The sequence below is a fragment of the Mustela erminea genome, chromosome 6 (assembly GCF_009829155.1).
Source record: "Mustela erminea isolate mMusErm1 chromosome 6, mMusErm1.Pri, whole genome shotgun sequence".
Taxonomy (NCBI): domain Eukaryota; kingdom Metazoa; phylum Chordata; class Mammalia; order Carnivora; family Mustelidae; genus Mustela; species Mustela erminea.
In genome coordinates, this window is record NC_045619.1 from 129756311 (window position 1) to 129773100 (window position 16790).

Genomic DNA, 16790 nt, shown 5'->3' on the forward strand with positions numbered 1-16790 from the left:
AGCCTGTGAGGTTCAGGACAGAAGATTGTTCATTAGACTTACCTGGATCTTAATTTGTTCAAAATGACCACCTAGTTCACAGATGAGGAAATGCATTAGTACTTGAGAAGAATAACCTAGAATTCAGCATCTCTGCAATCGAAAATATAATAACCCTTTGCCAACTTGATTTCAGAGTATAAAAACCCTGATGGCACTTTCCAGTCATGTCCAGAGCAGGAAGCAGAAGTGCTGTCCATCCCACAGCCACAGCATCACGAAGAGGAAGAGACCCTAGAAAGGACCCACTACATGAATTAGGATCATGACTTTCCGTGACAAAGCAAAGATTGCTTTGCAAATCTAGAGCCATCTTGAGCAAAAAATAGGACTTGATTACACAATTCAGAGCAGAATGCCAATACCTGAGCCACATGTGCCCCTAGACTGTCCAGCAGGGCCTAGAACCGGTACCTGGAAATTCTTAGTGTTCCCCTCTCCGCATCTCTGCTCCTGTCCATATGCCTGCTTCCTTGTCCCTCTCTTTGCAAACACTGTTAATCGCTTTGAGTTGTCACTCCACTTTTCAGCTCCTGTGATGGAAGACAGTCTCACTCTCCAACTCCCGCATTTCTTTTCGCATCTGTCTAGAGGTCAGGACAGACTGGTGGTCTACCTTTTAGCCCCGCCTGGGAAAATTCTCTAAAAGAGAACCTCGTGGGGTGCCTGGGTGGCTCAGTGGGTTAAACCGCTGCCTTCGGCTCAGGTCATGATCTCAGCGTCCTGGGATCGAGTCCCGCATCGGGCTCTCTGCTCGGCAGGGAGCCTGCTTCCCTCTCTCTCTCTCTGCTTGCCTCTCCATCTACTTGTGATTTCTCTCTGTCAAAATAAATAAATAAAATCTTTAAAAAAAAAATAAATAAAATAAAAGAGAACCTCGTTGGCATGAGTGAATAAAGGGTCATTGCTCAGCCACATCATTGGTAGCCAGAACATAACACGAGAGGTACTGGGACCCATCACTGGGGATCAAGAAGGCTCAGAGAGTAGGATGAGGGCACCGAGGAGGGGAAAGGGAGAGCTGTGGTGGTTACGGGCTTCACAGAAGAACCAGAAAGTGTCACTTCAAACATATTCCCAACTTAACAGAGAGAAATCGGGCCTGACTATGTGCTTAACCTCCATCTCACAGAGCTGGGTCCCAGCCCCAGTTTCCTAACTCCCATCCATACCATAACTTTCCTTTACAGGGGAAAAAATATAAAAATTCAAACATTAAAATGTTTGTGAGCTTTAGCATTTGATAATATGAATTTTAGGAAAGCTCCTGAAAAGAAGTAACTGGTTTTGCAGTCAAACTATTGATAGTTTTAATGAACAAAAGGGTTGACTACTCCATTCCTTGTTTGCCTGTATGGTGGACCAACTTTGATCTCTGTTGTATGAGTATCAAAGAAAGAATCCAGTATTAAGGTCTTTTAAGTCAGGAATCTTAGAGACTGGGCTGCTTTTGCCTCATCTTGAGGCAGAAGTTTGCTTTCAATAGGCCCAGGCACCAGATCAGGAGCTCTGTGTGATTTTCATTCAAGTAGAACAGAATCTCTGGTGTCTTGCAGGAAAGTCTTCACAAACACTACTTACACATTAGTCTACTTAGGTCAGCCTTGAAAATGTACCAGAATTGTTCCCCTTTCATGAAAAGCGTAGCCATAAATCTGGACGTGAGGGCAGTACCAGCTTTGGGGTCTAGGCAGCGATGAAGGAACTATGGTATTAAGACAGTAATCCTGGGGCGCCTGGATGGCTCAGTGGGTTAAAGCCTCTGCCTTCGGCTCAGGTCATGATCCCAGGGTCCTGGGATCGAGCACCACATTGGGCTCTCTGCTCTGCAGGGCGCCTGCTTCCTCCTCTCTCTCTCTCTCTGCCTGCCTCTCTGCCTACTTGTGATCTCTGTCTGTCAAATAAATAAATAAAATCTTAAAAAAAAAAAAAGACAGTAATCCTGTATCAGAACCTAAAATAACTCCAGAATTTTGTGCATAATGTTGCCAACAGGACAGAGATCCAGGTAATAGAATAACTGCGAAGCAAAATAAAACAAAACACGGGTTTTGATCAAGTTTACAAGAAACAAGATTTAACATGCCAGTAGACTCTCCTGCTTTCAGTGGGTCTCAGAGGGAAATGAACATTTAAGCTTCTACTGTGTGTTTTACATACTTTATTTAGTCATAAAAACAATGGCTGGTATGATACTGAAATTATCAAAGTCAATGATAACAGATTTTGAAGTTTGAGATCTCTTTATGGCTTGATATACGGTCAGTTTTTATAAATGACCCACATGTGTACAGTTACCATGTACTGCCTGTGTTACTTAGAACGACCTTCCTAGGCATGTGGCTTAAGACTTCCACAGCCTAATATCTAGTCTGCTTGATCCATTGATTACTTGGAAGAATGTGTTAAAATCCCCTTTGATGAAGGTGGATTGGTCAACAGCTTCTAATTGTACTGGTAAGTTCTGCCTTACATATTTTGATACTTTATTAAGTATAAAAATTTATTTGTGTATTTTCCTGGCGAACTGAATGGCATACCTCTGTGGACCACCATTTGCTTGTTATATTCATACAGCTCTTTTTGGTCATTTCCCTGAAAAATCCTTCTATTCATTTACTGCCAAACTTTGTACATTGTGATGTTCCATGTTTGCCACTTATAAATAGAAGTGAATTTTGTTGTGTTTATATCTAGTCCAGCCATCACTATCTTTTAACTGGAAAATTTATTTTTTTAACTCTTACTGTAACGATTATATATTTTTATGACTCATTTTGTACTTTTTTAATATCTTATTTTGTACTTTCTATATTGTCTGGATTTTTCTGGGGCTTTTTTCTTTCTATCTTCTTTTCATGTAACTAAAGATTTTTCTCTTATTCCATTTTAAATCTTCTTATTGAAAAGTTACACCCTGTTTCTTTTCTTTCAATGGCTACCTATAAGTGACATCATACTTAAGAAAGTCTGAAGTTAAACGATTTTAACCAGGACAATACAAGATTTAAGAACACTTGAATTTCATTTGGACACACACACACACACACACACACACACACACACAGAGTATTGTTGTCCAATGTTTGAGTTTTGTCTTGGGTTTTTTCCCCCTAGAATGTCTTTATTACATACTCATTCTTGAAAGATGGTGTCATTGTATATAAAATTCTGGGTTGGCTGTACATAAACTTTAGTAAGTACTAAATAACAGTGAGTTCTTTGATAAGGTTGCCCCCCTATCTTCTAGCTTCCAATGATGCTATTGAGAAGTTGGCTGTCAAATTATCATTTCATTTTGGTCATCTTTTCTTTCTCCCTCTGGATGATTTTAAGACTTTTCCTTATTGGGATCTAAGTGTGGGTTTCTTTTTATTTGAATGCTTGGAAATCTGCCGAAGCTCCTAATTTTAAAATATGTGGATTTCACTCTTCTGGAAAAGTCTCATATATTTTGTTTTCAAATATTGCCTCTCCTTATCCAGTTCTGGAGTCCAGTGAAATGTATGTCAGACCTTTTAGCTGTCCTTCGTATCTCTTAATTTTGTATATTTTCCATAAAGTACCTAAGAATTTCATATTTGGTGAACCAATAAAAATGGTATCTTTGGGATGCCTGCGTGGCTCAGTGAGTTGAGGTCTCTGCCTTCTGCTCAGGTCATGATTCCAGGGTCCTGGGATAGCATCAGGCTTTCTGTCAGCGGGGAGCCTGCTTCCCCCCACTCTCTCTCTGCCTGCCTCTCTGCCTACTTGTGATCTCTGTCTGTCAAATAAATAAATAAGACCTTAAAAAAAAAAGAAAATGGTATCTTTAATTTCATATTTTATTCGTTCATTGCTGGTATATAGGAATGCAATTGCAATTGATTTTTGCATACGACCTTGAATCCTGCAACCTTTCTGTACTTGCTAATTAGTTTTCTTTTGTCAATTGTTTTTTGATTTTCTACATATACAATTATGTCATCTACAAAGACAGTTTATTTTCTTCCTCCCCTATTTATATACCTTCTATTTCCTTTTCTTATTAAGAACTTCCAGTATGATGTTGAAAAGCAGTGGTGAGAGGAGACATCCTTACCTTGCTCCTGACCTTAGCAGGAAAGCGTCTAGTTTTTCACCAGTAAGTAAAATGTTAGTGTTACTTTTTTTGTAGATGTTCTTTAGCAAGTTGAGAAAATTCCCCTATGTTCCTAGTTTGTTCGGACTGTTTATTATGAATGGCTGTTGAATTTTGTCAAATGCTTTTTTCGGCATCTGTTGATGTGACCACATGATTCTGGTATTGTTAATTTTCTCTATTGATTTCCTGTTTCCAATTTCATTAATTTCTGCTTTAATTTTCAATTTCATTGATTTCTGCTTTAATTTTCATTTCTTTACTCTGCTTATTTTGTATTTAGTTTACTCTTCTTTTTCTAACTTCTCAAGGAGGAAGATTAGATTACTGGTTTTAGTTCATTCCTTTTTTGCTGTATGCATTCAGTCTTATAAATTTCTCTTTAAGCACTTCATCCCACAGATTTTGATAAGTTGTATTTTCATTTTCACAAAACACTGTTTCATTCCTCTTAAGATTCCTTTTTTGACTCCTATGTTATTTCAAAGTGTGTTGTTTAATCCCTAAGTCTTTGGAAATTTTCCAAGTATCTTCTGCTATTAATTTATAGTTTAATTCCATCATGATTTTGAGAGCAGACATTGTATGATTTATATTCTTTTAAATTTGTTGGGGCACCTGGGTGGCTCGGTTGGTTGAGTGTCTGACTTCAGCTCCAGTCGTGATCCCGGGGTCCCGGGGTCGAGTCCTGTTTCGGGCTCCCTGCTTGGTGGGGAGTCTGCTTCTCCATCTCTCTCTGCCTGCCGCTCCCCCAGCTTGTGCTCTGCCTGGCAAATACATACATAAAATCTTTTAGAGTAAGTAAATAAATACATAAATACATAAATAAATAAATTTAAATTTGTTAAAGTGTGGTTTATGGCCCAAAATATGGTCTGTCTTGGTGAATGTTTCATGTAAGCTTGCGAAGAATGTGTATTCTGCTGTTACGAGATACAATAACCAATAGATGTTAATTATATCCAGTTGGTTGATGGTGGCTGATGAGCTGTGTCCTTACTAATTTTCCGCTTGCTGGATTTGTCCATTTCTGACATAAGGGTGTTGAAGTCTCCAGCTATAATACTGGATTCATCTATTTTTCCTTGCAGTTCTATTAGTTTTTGCCTCATGTGTTTTCATACTCTGCTGTTAGGCACATACACGGTAAAGGGTGTTATGTCTTTTTTCTTTTTAAAGATTTTATTTATTTATTTGACAGACAGAGATCACAAGTAGGCAGAGAGGCAGGCAGAGAGAGAAGGGGAAGCAGGCTTTCTGCTGAGCAGAGAGCCGGATGTGGGACTCGATCCCAGGACCCTGGGATCATGACCTGAGCCGAAAGCAGAGGCTTTAACCCATTGAGCCACCCAGGCGCCCCAGGTGTTATGTCTTCTTGAAAAGTAAACCCTTTTATCATTCTGTACTATGCTTATTTATCCCTGATATTCCTTGCTCGAAATTAATACAGCGATTCCAGTTGTCTTTTGTTTATGTTAGCTTGGTGTATCTTTTATCAATCCTTTTAATTTTAACCTGTATGTATCCCTGTATTTAGAGTGGATTTGCTGTAGCCAGAATATAGTTGGGTCTTGCTTTTTGACCCACTCTGATAATCTTTATCTTTTAATTGGTGCATTTAGACCCCGGTGTTTAAATCAATTATTCACGTAGCTGGATTACTATCTACCATATTTGTCACTGTTTCCTACTAGCTGCCCTTGTTCTTTGTTTCTCCTTTTGTCTTTCACTCTTTTTCTACCATTTGTGGTTTTATTTTATTTTTTTAAAGATTTTATGTATTTATTTGACAGAGAAGGAGAGAGAGGCAGAGACAAAAACAGCACACACAAGCAGGGGGAACAACAGAAGGAGAGGGAGAAGCAGGCCCTTGGCTGAGCAGGCAGCCCAATGTGGGACTCAATCCCAGGACCCTAGCCTCATGACCTGAGCCCAAGCTGATGCTTAACCAACTGAGCCACCAGGTGCCCCCCATTTGTAGTTTTAACTGAACATTTATATGATTCCATTTTATCTCTTTTTTTAGCACATCAATTATACTTTTTTTCCCTTATTTTTTTTTTTAACTTTGTTAGTGGTTTCTCTGGAGTTTGCAGTATATATTTAAAATATATATGCCCAATGCTTCATGGGCAGAGCAAGTACTTTATAACAATATGTTTTTTATTCCTCGCTCCTGCTTCTTATATCATTACTGTCCTCGATTGCACTTACTTACAAGCCATAATCATCTAATACACTGTTGTTAGTGTTGTTTTTAACAAAGTGTTATCTATTACATTATTTAAGAATAAGAAAAATAAAACTTTATTTTATCTTCACTTATTCCTTCTCTAATGCTCTTTCTTTCTTTATATTTCTTTATATATATTTTTCTTCTCCCTAAAGAATTTCTTTAAGCATTTCTTGCATGGCAGGTCTGCTGGCAGCAAATTTTTCTTTTCTCCCTCTCTTTCTTTTTTTTTTTCCCCTCTCTTTCTTTTTTGTCTAGGAAAGTCTTTATCTGTCCTTCACTTTTTTTTTTTTTTTACAGACTTCATTTATTAGAGAGATGGAGAGAGAACACAAGTAGGCAGAGCAGCAGGCTCCCTGCCGAGCAAGGAGCTTGATGTGGGACTCGATCCCAGGACCCTGGAATCATGACCTGAGCCAAAGGCAGCTGCTTAACCCACTGAGCCACTCATGTGCCCCTGTCCTTCACTTCTGAGGGATAATTTTGTAGGATACAGAATTCTAGTTTGGTGGGGTTTTTTCTCTCAATGCATGAAATATTTCACTCCATTCTCTTCTTGCTTGCATGGTTTCTGTAAAGTCAAATGTTAATTCTTATCTTTTTTCCTCCATTTATAAAATATTTTATTCTTCTGGCAACCTCTGGGATTTCTTATTTATCTTCGATTTTCTAGATTTTGAATATGATATGCTTAAGTACTGGTGGTGGTGTTCAGGGAGGGGTTTATCCTACTTGGTGTTTATTGAGCACTGAGGATCTGTGGTTTGGTTCTGGCATTATTTTGGGAAAATTCTCAGTCATTACTTCTCTTCCTTTCTTCCTAGTATGTGTATAATATACCTTTCGTAGTTGTCCCATAGTTCTCAGATATTCTGTTTTGTTTTCAGTATTTTTTTCTCTTTGCTTTTCAATTTTAGAAATTTCTATTAACATATCCTCAAGTTCAGAGATTCTTTCATTAACTGTGTCTAATCTACTAATGACACCATCAAAGGCATTTTCACTTATAGTTTTGATCCCTAGCATTTCTTTTTTATTCTTTCTTAGATTTTTCCATCTCTCTGCTTACATTGTCCATCTATTTTTGTGTGTGTTGTCTACTTTTTCCATTAAAGCCCTTAGCATATGAACCATGGTTATTTTTAAATCCTGGTCTGAGAATTTCAACATTCCTGCCATATCTGACTGTGGTTCTGATGCTTGCTATGTATCTTCATAGTGCTTTTTGCCTTTTAGTATGCCTTGTGATTTCTTTGTAAAGCTGGACGTGATGTGTTGGGTAAAAGGCACTGTGGTTACTATGCCTCTAGTAATATGATGGTGAGGTGTAGGGAAGGAAAAGTATCCTATGTCCTAGTTAGCCTATGACACTGGGCACTGGTCTGTGCACTTCACAACTGCTTCCCAGGTTTTTTTCCCTCTTAGGTAGGACAAGATGGTTACAGAGGCTTAGAGTTAAGTATTTCCCATCCCCAACATGAAAGGCTAGAGGAGGCTGGTGTTGGGCATTTTGCTTTTCTCTGGTCCGTTAAGCTGTGATAAAATCTCATTAAGGTAGGCTTTGGTAAAATATTCTTCCCTGCAGGCAGGTCTTGTTAAGAAGAATGAAATGCTCTGGCATATTTCAAAATGGCCACTTTCCCTGCTGGAAACATGAGGGCATTTTTCTCAGATCTTCATCGTCAGAACCTGGTATAACTCCTGGAAATAAAACACAAAAGTGTGAGAATAGCACCTGACTGGATCTCCTTGCAGTTCCTAACTCTCAGACTTGTAACAGGTCTCTCTCAAAAATCTAATAACTAAAGCAGAAGCTTGGAACTTAACTTGGAAAGTTGAAGCAACTACCATAGAGCTCTCAGGTCAAAAATAAAATCAATATGAAAAATGCAGATTAATGGGGTGCCAGGGTGGCTCAGTCAGTTGGGTGTCTGCCTTTAGCTCAGGTCATGATCCCGGGGTCCTGGGATTGAGCCTCATTGGGCTTCTGGCTCACAAGGAATCTGCTTCTCCCTCTCCCTCTGACCCTTCCTCCTGCTCATGCTCTTGATCTCTATCTCCCAAATAAATAAATTTTTTAAAAATGCAGATTACCTAGAAACTAATGACAATGAGAATAGCCAAAGCAGTATTCACTAGAAATTTTATAGTCTTAATTTCACGTATTAGAAAATACGATTAAAAATAAACAAAACTGGGGTGCCTGGGTGGCTCAGTCGGTTAAGTGGCTGCTTTTATCTCAGGTCATGATCCCAGAGTCCTGGGATTGAGTCCCTCATCGTGCTCCCTGCTTAGTGGAGTGCCTGCTTCTCCCTCTCCCCCTGCCTTCTGGTCTGCCTACTTGTGCTATTTCTCTATCAAATAAATAAAAATTGTTAAAATAAATAAAGAAATGAACCAAGAGTATATTAAAGGAAAGTCAAAGCTAAAGAAATCAGATTTCACTTACAAACAAAATAAAAATCAAACACTGAAAAAATAAAATTAAATTTAAAAAAATTAAACAGAAGACCAAAAAAAGCAAATAAATGACCTGAAAAGACCAACATAAAAGACTAAGGTTTAGCAAATTTAATCAAGGATAAAAAATTGAGAACATATATTAAGAAGTTTAGAAACAAGTATAGGGACAAAATTACAGATATGGAAGAAATTAAATATTATGAGACAATAAATAGCACATGTAATATGTGTTAACAAAATTAAGCATCTTGATGGATTAATTTTGTAAGAAACACATGAATTACCAAATTGGATGCAAGAGGATACGGAAAGCCTGTAGTCTCATAATCACAGGAAGAAATGAAGAGTTTTCATCTACCTCGTATCTGATTTCCCTTTCTTCTTAATTAACAGAAGATCTAGTTGGAATGGCAACATATCTGGCTAAAAATAGTTTCCTAGACCCACTTTGCAGCCAGAAATGGTCATGTGACCCAGTCCTTGCCAACGAAATACAAAAATAGAAGTGAGATGTAAGTAAAAGACTGTTGGGGATTTCTAGGAAGGATTTTTGTTTCCCTGTTACAGGCGCCCTCCCTTCTTCCCCATTGCCTTCCTTCATCCAGACTGGACCAAGGATCAAAGCTTGGAGGTCATCAGTTATTTGCTGACCATGAGGCAACAAGCAGAGAAGGACTGACTCAATGCCATAAAGAGATGGGGGAATGAAAGGCAAGGCTGGGCCCTCAGGACATTGCTGAGCTGCTGCCCCAGCCTGGAACGCTTGGCCATACCCTTCCCTCTGTGAGACTCAAACCTCTATGTGGATAAGACGGTGTTGGTCAACTTCCAGTTATTTGCAGCTGAACAAAAAGACAGAATTTTCAATTCTCAGGTGCTGTCAATATCTAGTTAAAAACAAGACAAAAGCAGTCCACTGAAAGCTGCATATGTTCAACAACATGGCTAAGATGAACCACAGACACCAAAAACTGTCTTATGTACCAGTGAGTCCATTTAGAAAATGTAGTACTAAAGTGCACTTTTTAACACAGTGACAACAAAAACTACAACATATCTAAGAATTGATGTAAGAAATCTTCAAAGTTGGAGGCACCCAGATGGCTCAGCAGTTAAAGTGGCTTCAGCGCAGGTCGTGATCCTCCACCCGACTCACTCTCTCTCTCTGTCTTAAATAAATATATACAATCTTAAAAAAAAAAAAAAAGAAAGAAAGAAAGAAAAGAAATGTTTTTTAAAAAGAGAAATCTTCAAAGCCTATATGAAGAAAGCTGTAAAAATTTTTATTTCAGGACATAAAATGTTAGGAAACAAATACAGAGAGCCCTTACTTTGCATTGTTCCGACATGCACAAGTTCCAGTAACCACAATTCAGTTAAATAACACTAGTTTCCCAACATTTGCTACCATGGTATTATAACCAAACAGTTGGGTAAAGTACAAACTTCACCGTTAGCATTACAGTCCACAAATCACTACGTAAAAGATGACTATCATGATCAGTGACCAATCATATCACTTCTTTCAAAGTCTGTTAGTGGTTGATCGCTGTATCCTTGTTACTCTTTTTTTTTTTTTTTTTTAGATTTTTATTTTATTTATTTGACAGGCAGAGAGGCAGGCAGAGAGAGAGAGGAGGAGGAAGCAGGCTCCCCGCTGAGCAGAAAGCCCGATGTGGGGCTCGATCCTAGGACCCTGGAATCATGACCTGAGCCGAAGGCAGAGGCTTTAACCCACTGAGCCACCCAGGCGCACCTGTATACTTGTTATTCTTATGCATAGACAGCAAAGTGTGTAGTTGCACTGATTCCTTATCTCCCAGTGGTAAACCCACATGACATTTTATTAAAAAAATGATCACTGGAAAAAGGAAATTGGCCAGTAAAGATGAAACTGCAGTACATAAATGAAAAGCAATAATACTGAAAGTCAAATTCAAACTGAACATAAATGGAGTTATGGAAAAAATAGTGGCAACTCACTAAGATATAGAAAAGATCCTAGTTCTGTATTATGAGTTATATGACAAAAAAAAAAAGCCAACAAGCATTGTTCAAGCCACTCTTAATAAGTCTCTTAGAAATAAAATACTTTCTCAATGTTTCCAGTGTTTTAAAGTACAGTGCACTGAGTATTAGTTTTACTATTTTATTTCCCTATATATCCATAGCCAACAGTGAAAGAGTTTTTAAGGTTTTGACCAAAATTTTTGAAGATCACAAAGCAATCAATTTTTCCCATTGATTATTTGATCACTTTGCATGGTTTTAGTTTGTGTGGCCACTTTTACAGTCCTGTAGTACTATGCAAAGGGAAGAATGCCTGTAGCATGTTCCTGGATGGGAAAACTCAATGTTGTAAAGATGTTAATTCTTTCCAAGTCACTCTATAAATTTAATATAAAACCAACCAATAGGGACGCCTGGGTGGCTCAGTTGGTTAAGCAGCTGCCTTCAGCTCAGGTCATGACACCACCGTCCTGGGATCGAGTCCCAATCGGGCTCCTTGCTCGGCAGGGAGCCTGCTTCTCCCTCTGCCTCTGCCTGCCATTCTGTCTGCCTGTGCTCGCTCTCTCCCCCTCTCTCTCTCTCTGATAAATAAATAAAATCTTTAAAAAAAAAAAAACCAACCAATATCCCAACAAGATTTTTTTCTGAAAATTAACACATAAAAATTCAACTAAAATAATTAACTAGCAAAAAAAACATTTATTTTTTATTTATAGAGAAAGAGCATGTGTACTCTCAAGTGGTGGGGAGGGGCAGAGGAGAGAGAGAAATTTAAGCAGGCTCCACACCCAGTGCAGAGCCCAATCTCATGACCCTGAGATCATGACCTGAGCTGAAATCATGAGTCAGCTGCTCAACCGACTGAGTCACCCAGGCACTCCACAAAGAAAATGTTTTAAAGGAGTAATAATGGGGGTGTCTGAGTGTCTCAGTTCACCAGCTCTTGATTTCAACTTGGGTCATGATCTTAGGGTCCTGGGATGGAGCCTTGCTTTGGGCTCTGCACTCAGCAGGGAATCTGCTTCGGGATTTTGTCTCTCCCTCTGCCCTTCCCCCGGCTTCTCTAAAATAAATAAATAAATCTTTTTTTTTTTTTTAAAGATTAATGATAGCAGAGTAACTGTTGAAATATATTATATTAATTGTTGATACTATACAATCAAAATAATTAAGACTTGCATTGCTAGAAGAGCTGAAAAAAAGTCTAGCAGTGAGCTCAAAGATATAAGAACTTATATATGATAAAAGTGTTTCAAACATGTATGAAAAGGATAAACTGACAAATAGTATTGGGACATTATCTGTCAATGGGGTAAAAATAAATAAATCTCAAAGGGATTAAGCGTACACATTCTAAAAATACTAAAAGAAAATATGAGGAAATACATTTTGTAAAATATAAACAAAACTAAACAAGACATAAAATCCAAAAATACTTTTTAAATTGCCAAATTCAATATATGAAAATTTGTAAAAACCTGTTTAAAAAGGTGCCATTAAAGAATAAAATATTAATGATAGAAAAGAAACACTATTTACTACATGAAAATCAAAAATTATTTGCTACATGAATAATAAAAATTAATATTAAAATAATAAAATTTTCATGTATCAGACTGCAAAAAATACATAAAATAATATCCAATGCTTAGAGTATAAAGAAACTGATATTGTGATATGTCATTGGAAATATCAACTGGTAAAGCCTTTTGGGGGTTCAATTTGGCAGTATACATAAACATTTTTAATGCAGAGACACCTGGGTAGCTCAGTTGGTTAAGTGGCTGCCTTCAACTCTGGTCATGATCCCGGGGGCCTAGGATAGAGTCCTGCATGGGGCTCCCTGCTCAGCAGGAAGCGTGCTTCTCCCTCTGCCTGCCACTCCCACTGCTTCCCCTGCTTGTGCCCTTTCTCCCTGACAAAGAAATAAAATTAAAAAAAAAAAAAATGGGGTGGCTCAATGGGTTAAGCCTCTGCCTTCAGCTCAGGTCATGATCTCAGGGTCCTGGGATCAAGCTCCACATCAGGCTCTCTGCTTAACAGGGAGCCTGCTTCCCCCTCTCTCTCTGCCTGCTGCTCTGCCTACTTAACAAATAATAAATAAAATATTTTTTAAAAATTTAATGCATACACCTTTTGACCCAATTAATTCTATTTGTAGGACTCTAAAAGCAAAAACACATAGACAAGGATGCTGTATATATTGGAAAAAAGTCTGGAAACAAATGAGTACCAAATACATAAATAATTTGACAAAATATGGGATATCTATACTATGGAATATTTTAAACCATTAAAGCAAATGAAGGAGATCACAATATTCATATTTAACAATATATTTAGCTAAATAAAAGGCAGCTTACAAAACAGCATGTCAAGTATGCCTCTAGTCACAGAAGCCTTATACACATATATAAGTGTATGTTGGTATGCAAGTATGTACATGTACACCAGAAGTCTGAACAGATATAAGCCTTATAAAACATAGTTACTTCTGGGATACAGAATGGATATACGAAAGAGGGGGAAGTAGGGCATGAAGGACGACTTCCACATCTTTTCAATATACTTATTTAAAACATTTTTACATGAGCATTTATTACTTGACATGAGCAATTGTTACATTAACAAAAAAAAATAATAAATTAAAATTTTGTGAGGTTAGGACTTTTGTTAGTTTTAATAATGTATCTTTTTGCTATTTTGGTTTTTTTGTTCTTGGCTCATATCGTTTAATTTTAGGCAAGGTTTTAGCTCAGATATTGGCTATCATTTAACAAGCTCTGTAAAGAGTTTCAAATATTCACAAAGCTTTAAGCATCTAAACTGTGATCTCTAATATTATTTCCCTGAATGAGGTCTCCTTAGAAAAATTACTGGCTCCAGGGCTAAGGCAAGAAATATGCACAATGAACCTGGAACATCTTACCCCATCAGAAAACAAAGCTATCAAAACCTTCTAGGAACGTGTACACGAGGAGCCATCGTGAATAAAACCTCACTGGCCATACGTGGGACAATTCGTACATCAGTTAGGATAATAACTGCAACAGTCCAAAACAAAATGTGCTTAAATTCAAGAGTTCATGATACTAAAACCAATCAACAAGCCTACTGACTGTCTTTGGAGCATGCTTGGGAGCCAGTTCTTTGGCTTTCCGTGTCTCAGGATAACCAAATAATTAATGATAGAAACTTTTCCTTTATAGAAGGATTCCAGCTAACGATTGATAGGATTAGATTATCATTTTACAACCTTATTGAATCAGTGGGTCCAGGAGATGACTGTTAGTGGCTGCTGATATCACAGAAGGAGACAGCCAATCTGTACTTGTTGGTGGAAGTGCCCACAATTGCCTTCTGATGGCAAGTATTTCCTCCGATAAGTTGAGGGTTTATAGAAATACAGGCAACAGAACAACATGTTAAACAATAACACAGACATGCAACTAGCAAAATGCACACTCTGGGACACACTCTGGGGTAGGTGACCGGCTTTCTTCAACCAAAACGAAGGAAAAAGAAGATGCAAGTGGTTGTACCCAAAAGTATCAAAAGAAACTCAAAGAGCTTTTATCATCTAATTTGAATGTATAGTCCTTACTTGGATCCCAGTTCAAATAAGCAACCATAAAATGATAATAGTGGTGATAATGACTTATAAAACAAAAGGAAAAATCCAAAAACTAGTACTTGGATTTGATGAATTAGGGAGTTGTTCAGTTGTCTTAAGATATGATAATGGTATTGTGTGTGTTTTCAGTCATTAACGCTTGGAGATGCACACAAAAATATTTGTAAATTAAGTGAAACACATCCAGGAACTTATGTGGGGATATAGAAATTATACCTCGATTAAAACATTAACTAAAAATGAGGGGAAGTATGTAGGGACGTAGATGAAGTAACACTGATCACGCGTTGATAATTAAGAAGCTGGCTGGTAAATCAGGTTCATTATACTATTCTCTTTACTTTGGTTAATTTTTGAAAACTACCATAATAAACAAAAAGGCTCTAGGAGTACAGTTAAACTACATACTGATCTGATGTGCCCCACAGCACTGGGTACGTAGCATGTCTTAAATGAATACCTGTAAGTTCATTAAAAGATTGCCGTAAGATTTTTCAGTTATTGAGAGTAACACACACAGTTGCCAAACATATTTTATTATTCCACTGAAGTTCTTCATTAGAACAAAAATGATCACACAGTTGTTCCAAAGAATAGGTCCAGTTTATATGATTAAAAGATATTTGCAATCATAATCCTTTTTATGAAATGCTAGTCATTAAGAATTTATCAAATAGATCATTTCATGTCGAATTCAATGACAGAGTATTCCTTAATTTATTTACACTAAACTAAGATGAGCAGCTAACTCTGAGGTCTTTAGCCCAAGAAGGAGTGGGTGAGGCGTAGCCTGCTTTTTCAGCGGCAGAATGCTTCTGGAAAGGATGCTGAAGAACATGCTGGAGAAGACGGACCTGGCAAACAATAGAAGCACACAGATACAGATTTCTTCCTCAGAACCCTTACCAGTTTTCTAAATTCCCAGAATGACAAGGCTAAATTTATATTTCTTTAAAAATGTTTAATCGTTTTATGTTTTATTAAGATTTCAGCTATAGCTGTTACTTAAAATTCCTATCATCCCACAGAAAGTTCCTTGAAGTACTGGTTTTATGCTAAAACAGGACAGTAAAACATACCCTGTCACAAACACTACATATATATGTCCCAATAACTTTGAAGTTATTTTACAGCATAAAGAGAATTATAATTTTCTAAAATTTTTACAAAAATAGGGGCGCCTGGGTGGCTCAGTGGGGTTAAAGCCTCTGCCTTCGGCTCAGGTCATGATCCCAGGGTCCTGGAATCGAGCCTGGCATTGAACTCTCTGCTCAGCAGGGAGCCTGCTTCCCTTCCTCTCTCTCTGCCTGCCTCTCTGCCTACTTGTGATCTCTGTCAAATAAATAAATAAAATCTTTAAAAAATAAATAAATAAAATATTTACAAAAATAAAAGAATGTCAGTGGTTTGCAGCCTTTCCAAATCAAGAGCATGGATTCCAACTCATGCTGCTTCCTCATTTGTGATTTGAGCCTTGGTAATAGATTGAGGCATCAAAGAACACACCTCTTTCAACAATATTTCTAGGATCAAAATGCATATTTTTATCCAGTTATAAAATAAATAAGTCATGGGAATGTAATATATAGCATGGTGACTAGAGTTAATAATACTGTATAGCATATTTGAAAGTTCCTAGAAAGTCGATCTTAACTCATCAAAGTAAATCAAGCAGAGAGAGTCAATTATCGTATGGTTTCACTTATTTGTAGAGCATAAGGCATAACACGGAGGACATTGGGAGATGGAGAGGAGAAGTGAGTGGGGGGAAATCGGAGGGGGAGACAAACCATGAGAGACTGTGGACTCTTGAGAAACTAACTGAGGGTTTTGGAGGAGGAGGGGTAGGGGGTTGGCTGAGTCTGGTGGTGGGTATTAAGAAGGGCATGTATTGCATGGAGCACTGGGTGTGGTGTATCAACAATGAATTTTGGAACACTGGGGGGAAAAAAAATAACTCATCACAAGAAAAAAAATTTTGTAACCGTCTATAATGATGTTAACTAGAATTACTGTGGTCATAGTTTTACAATATATACAAATATTGAATCATCATGTCATACACATGAAAGTAATATAATGTTACATGTCAACTATACCTCAACTAAAATATGCTTTTTGGTGGGTTTGTCATTTCCTTGGGTATTGACAAAGGAATGCTTGGTTCCGATAGAAAAAGGTTCATGATTATCTATACTATAAAAGTACCAAGAGATCAAATAGAGGGTATTACTGTATTACTAATATTTTAAATAGGAAGACTCATCATAATCAATACAGTCCCTCTTCAC

The 16790-nt window shown here is 37.6% G+C and overlaps 2 protein-coding genes across 3 annotated transcripts in view; one reads left to right on the forward strand and one right to left on the reverse strand.

The window, feature by feature from the left end:
• APBB1IP (amyloid beta precursor protein binding family B member 1 interacting protein) overlaps window positions 1-16790 on the forward strand; it is a 143972-nt gene that overhangs the window by 108083 nt on the left and 19099 nt on the right. The gene's annotated exons all lie outside the window — the stretch shown is intronic.
• LOC116594356 (protein adenylyltransferase SelO-like) overlaps window positions 15020-16790 on the reverse strand; it is a 37204-nt gene continuing 35433 nt past the window's right edge. For both annotated transcript variants that reach the window (XM_032349668.1, XM_032349669.1), the window contains exon 19: window positions 15020-15353. In XM_032349668.1, the coding sequence (XP_032205559.1) occupies window positions 15231-15353 (123 nt within the window). In that variant the 3' untranslated portion in view covers window positions 15020-15230. The remainder of the gene's footprint in view (window positions 15354-16790) is intronic.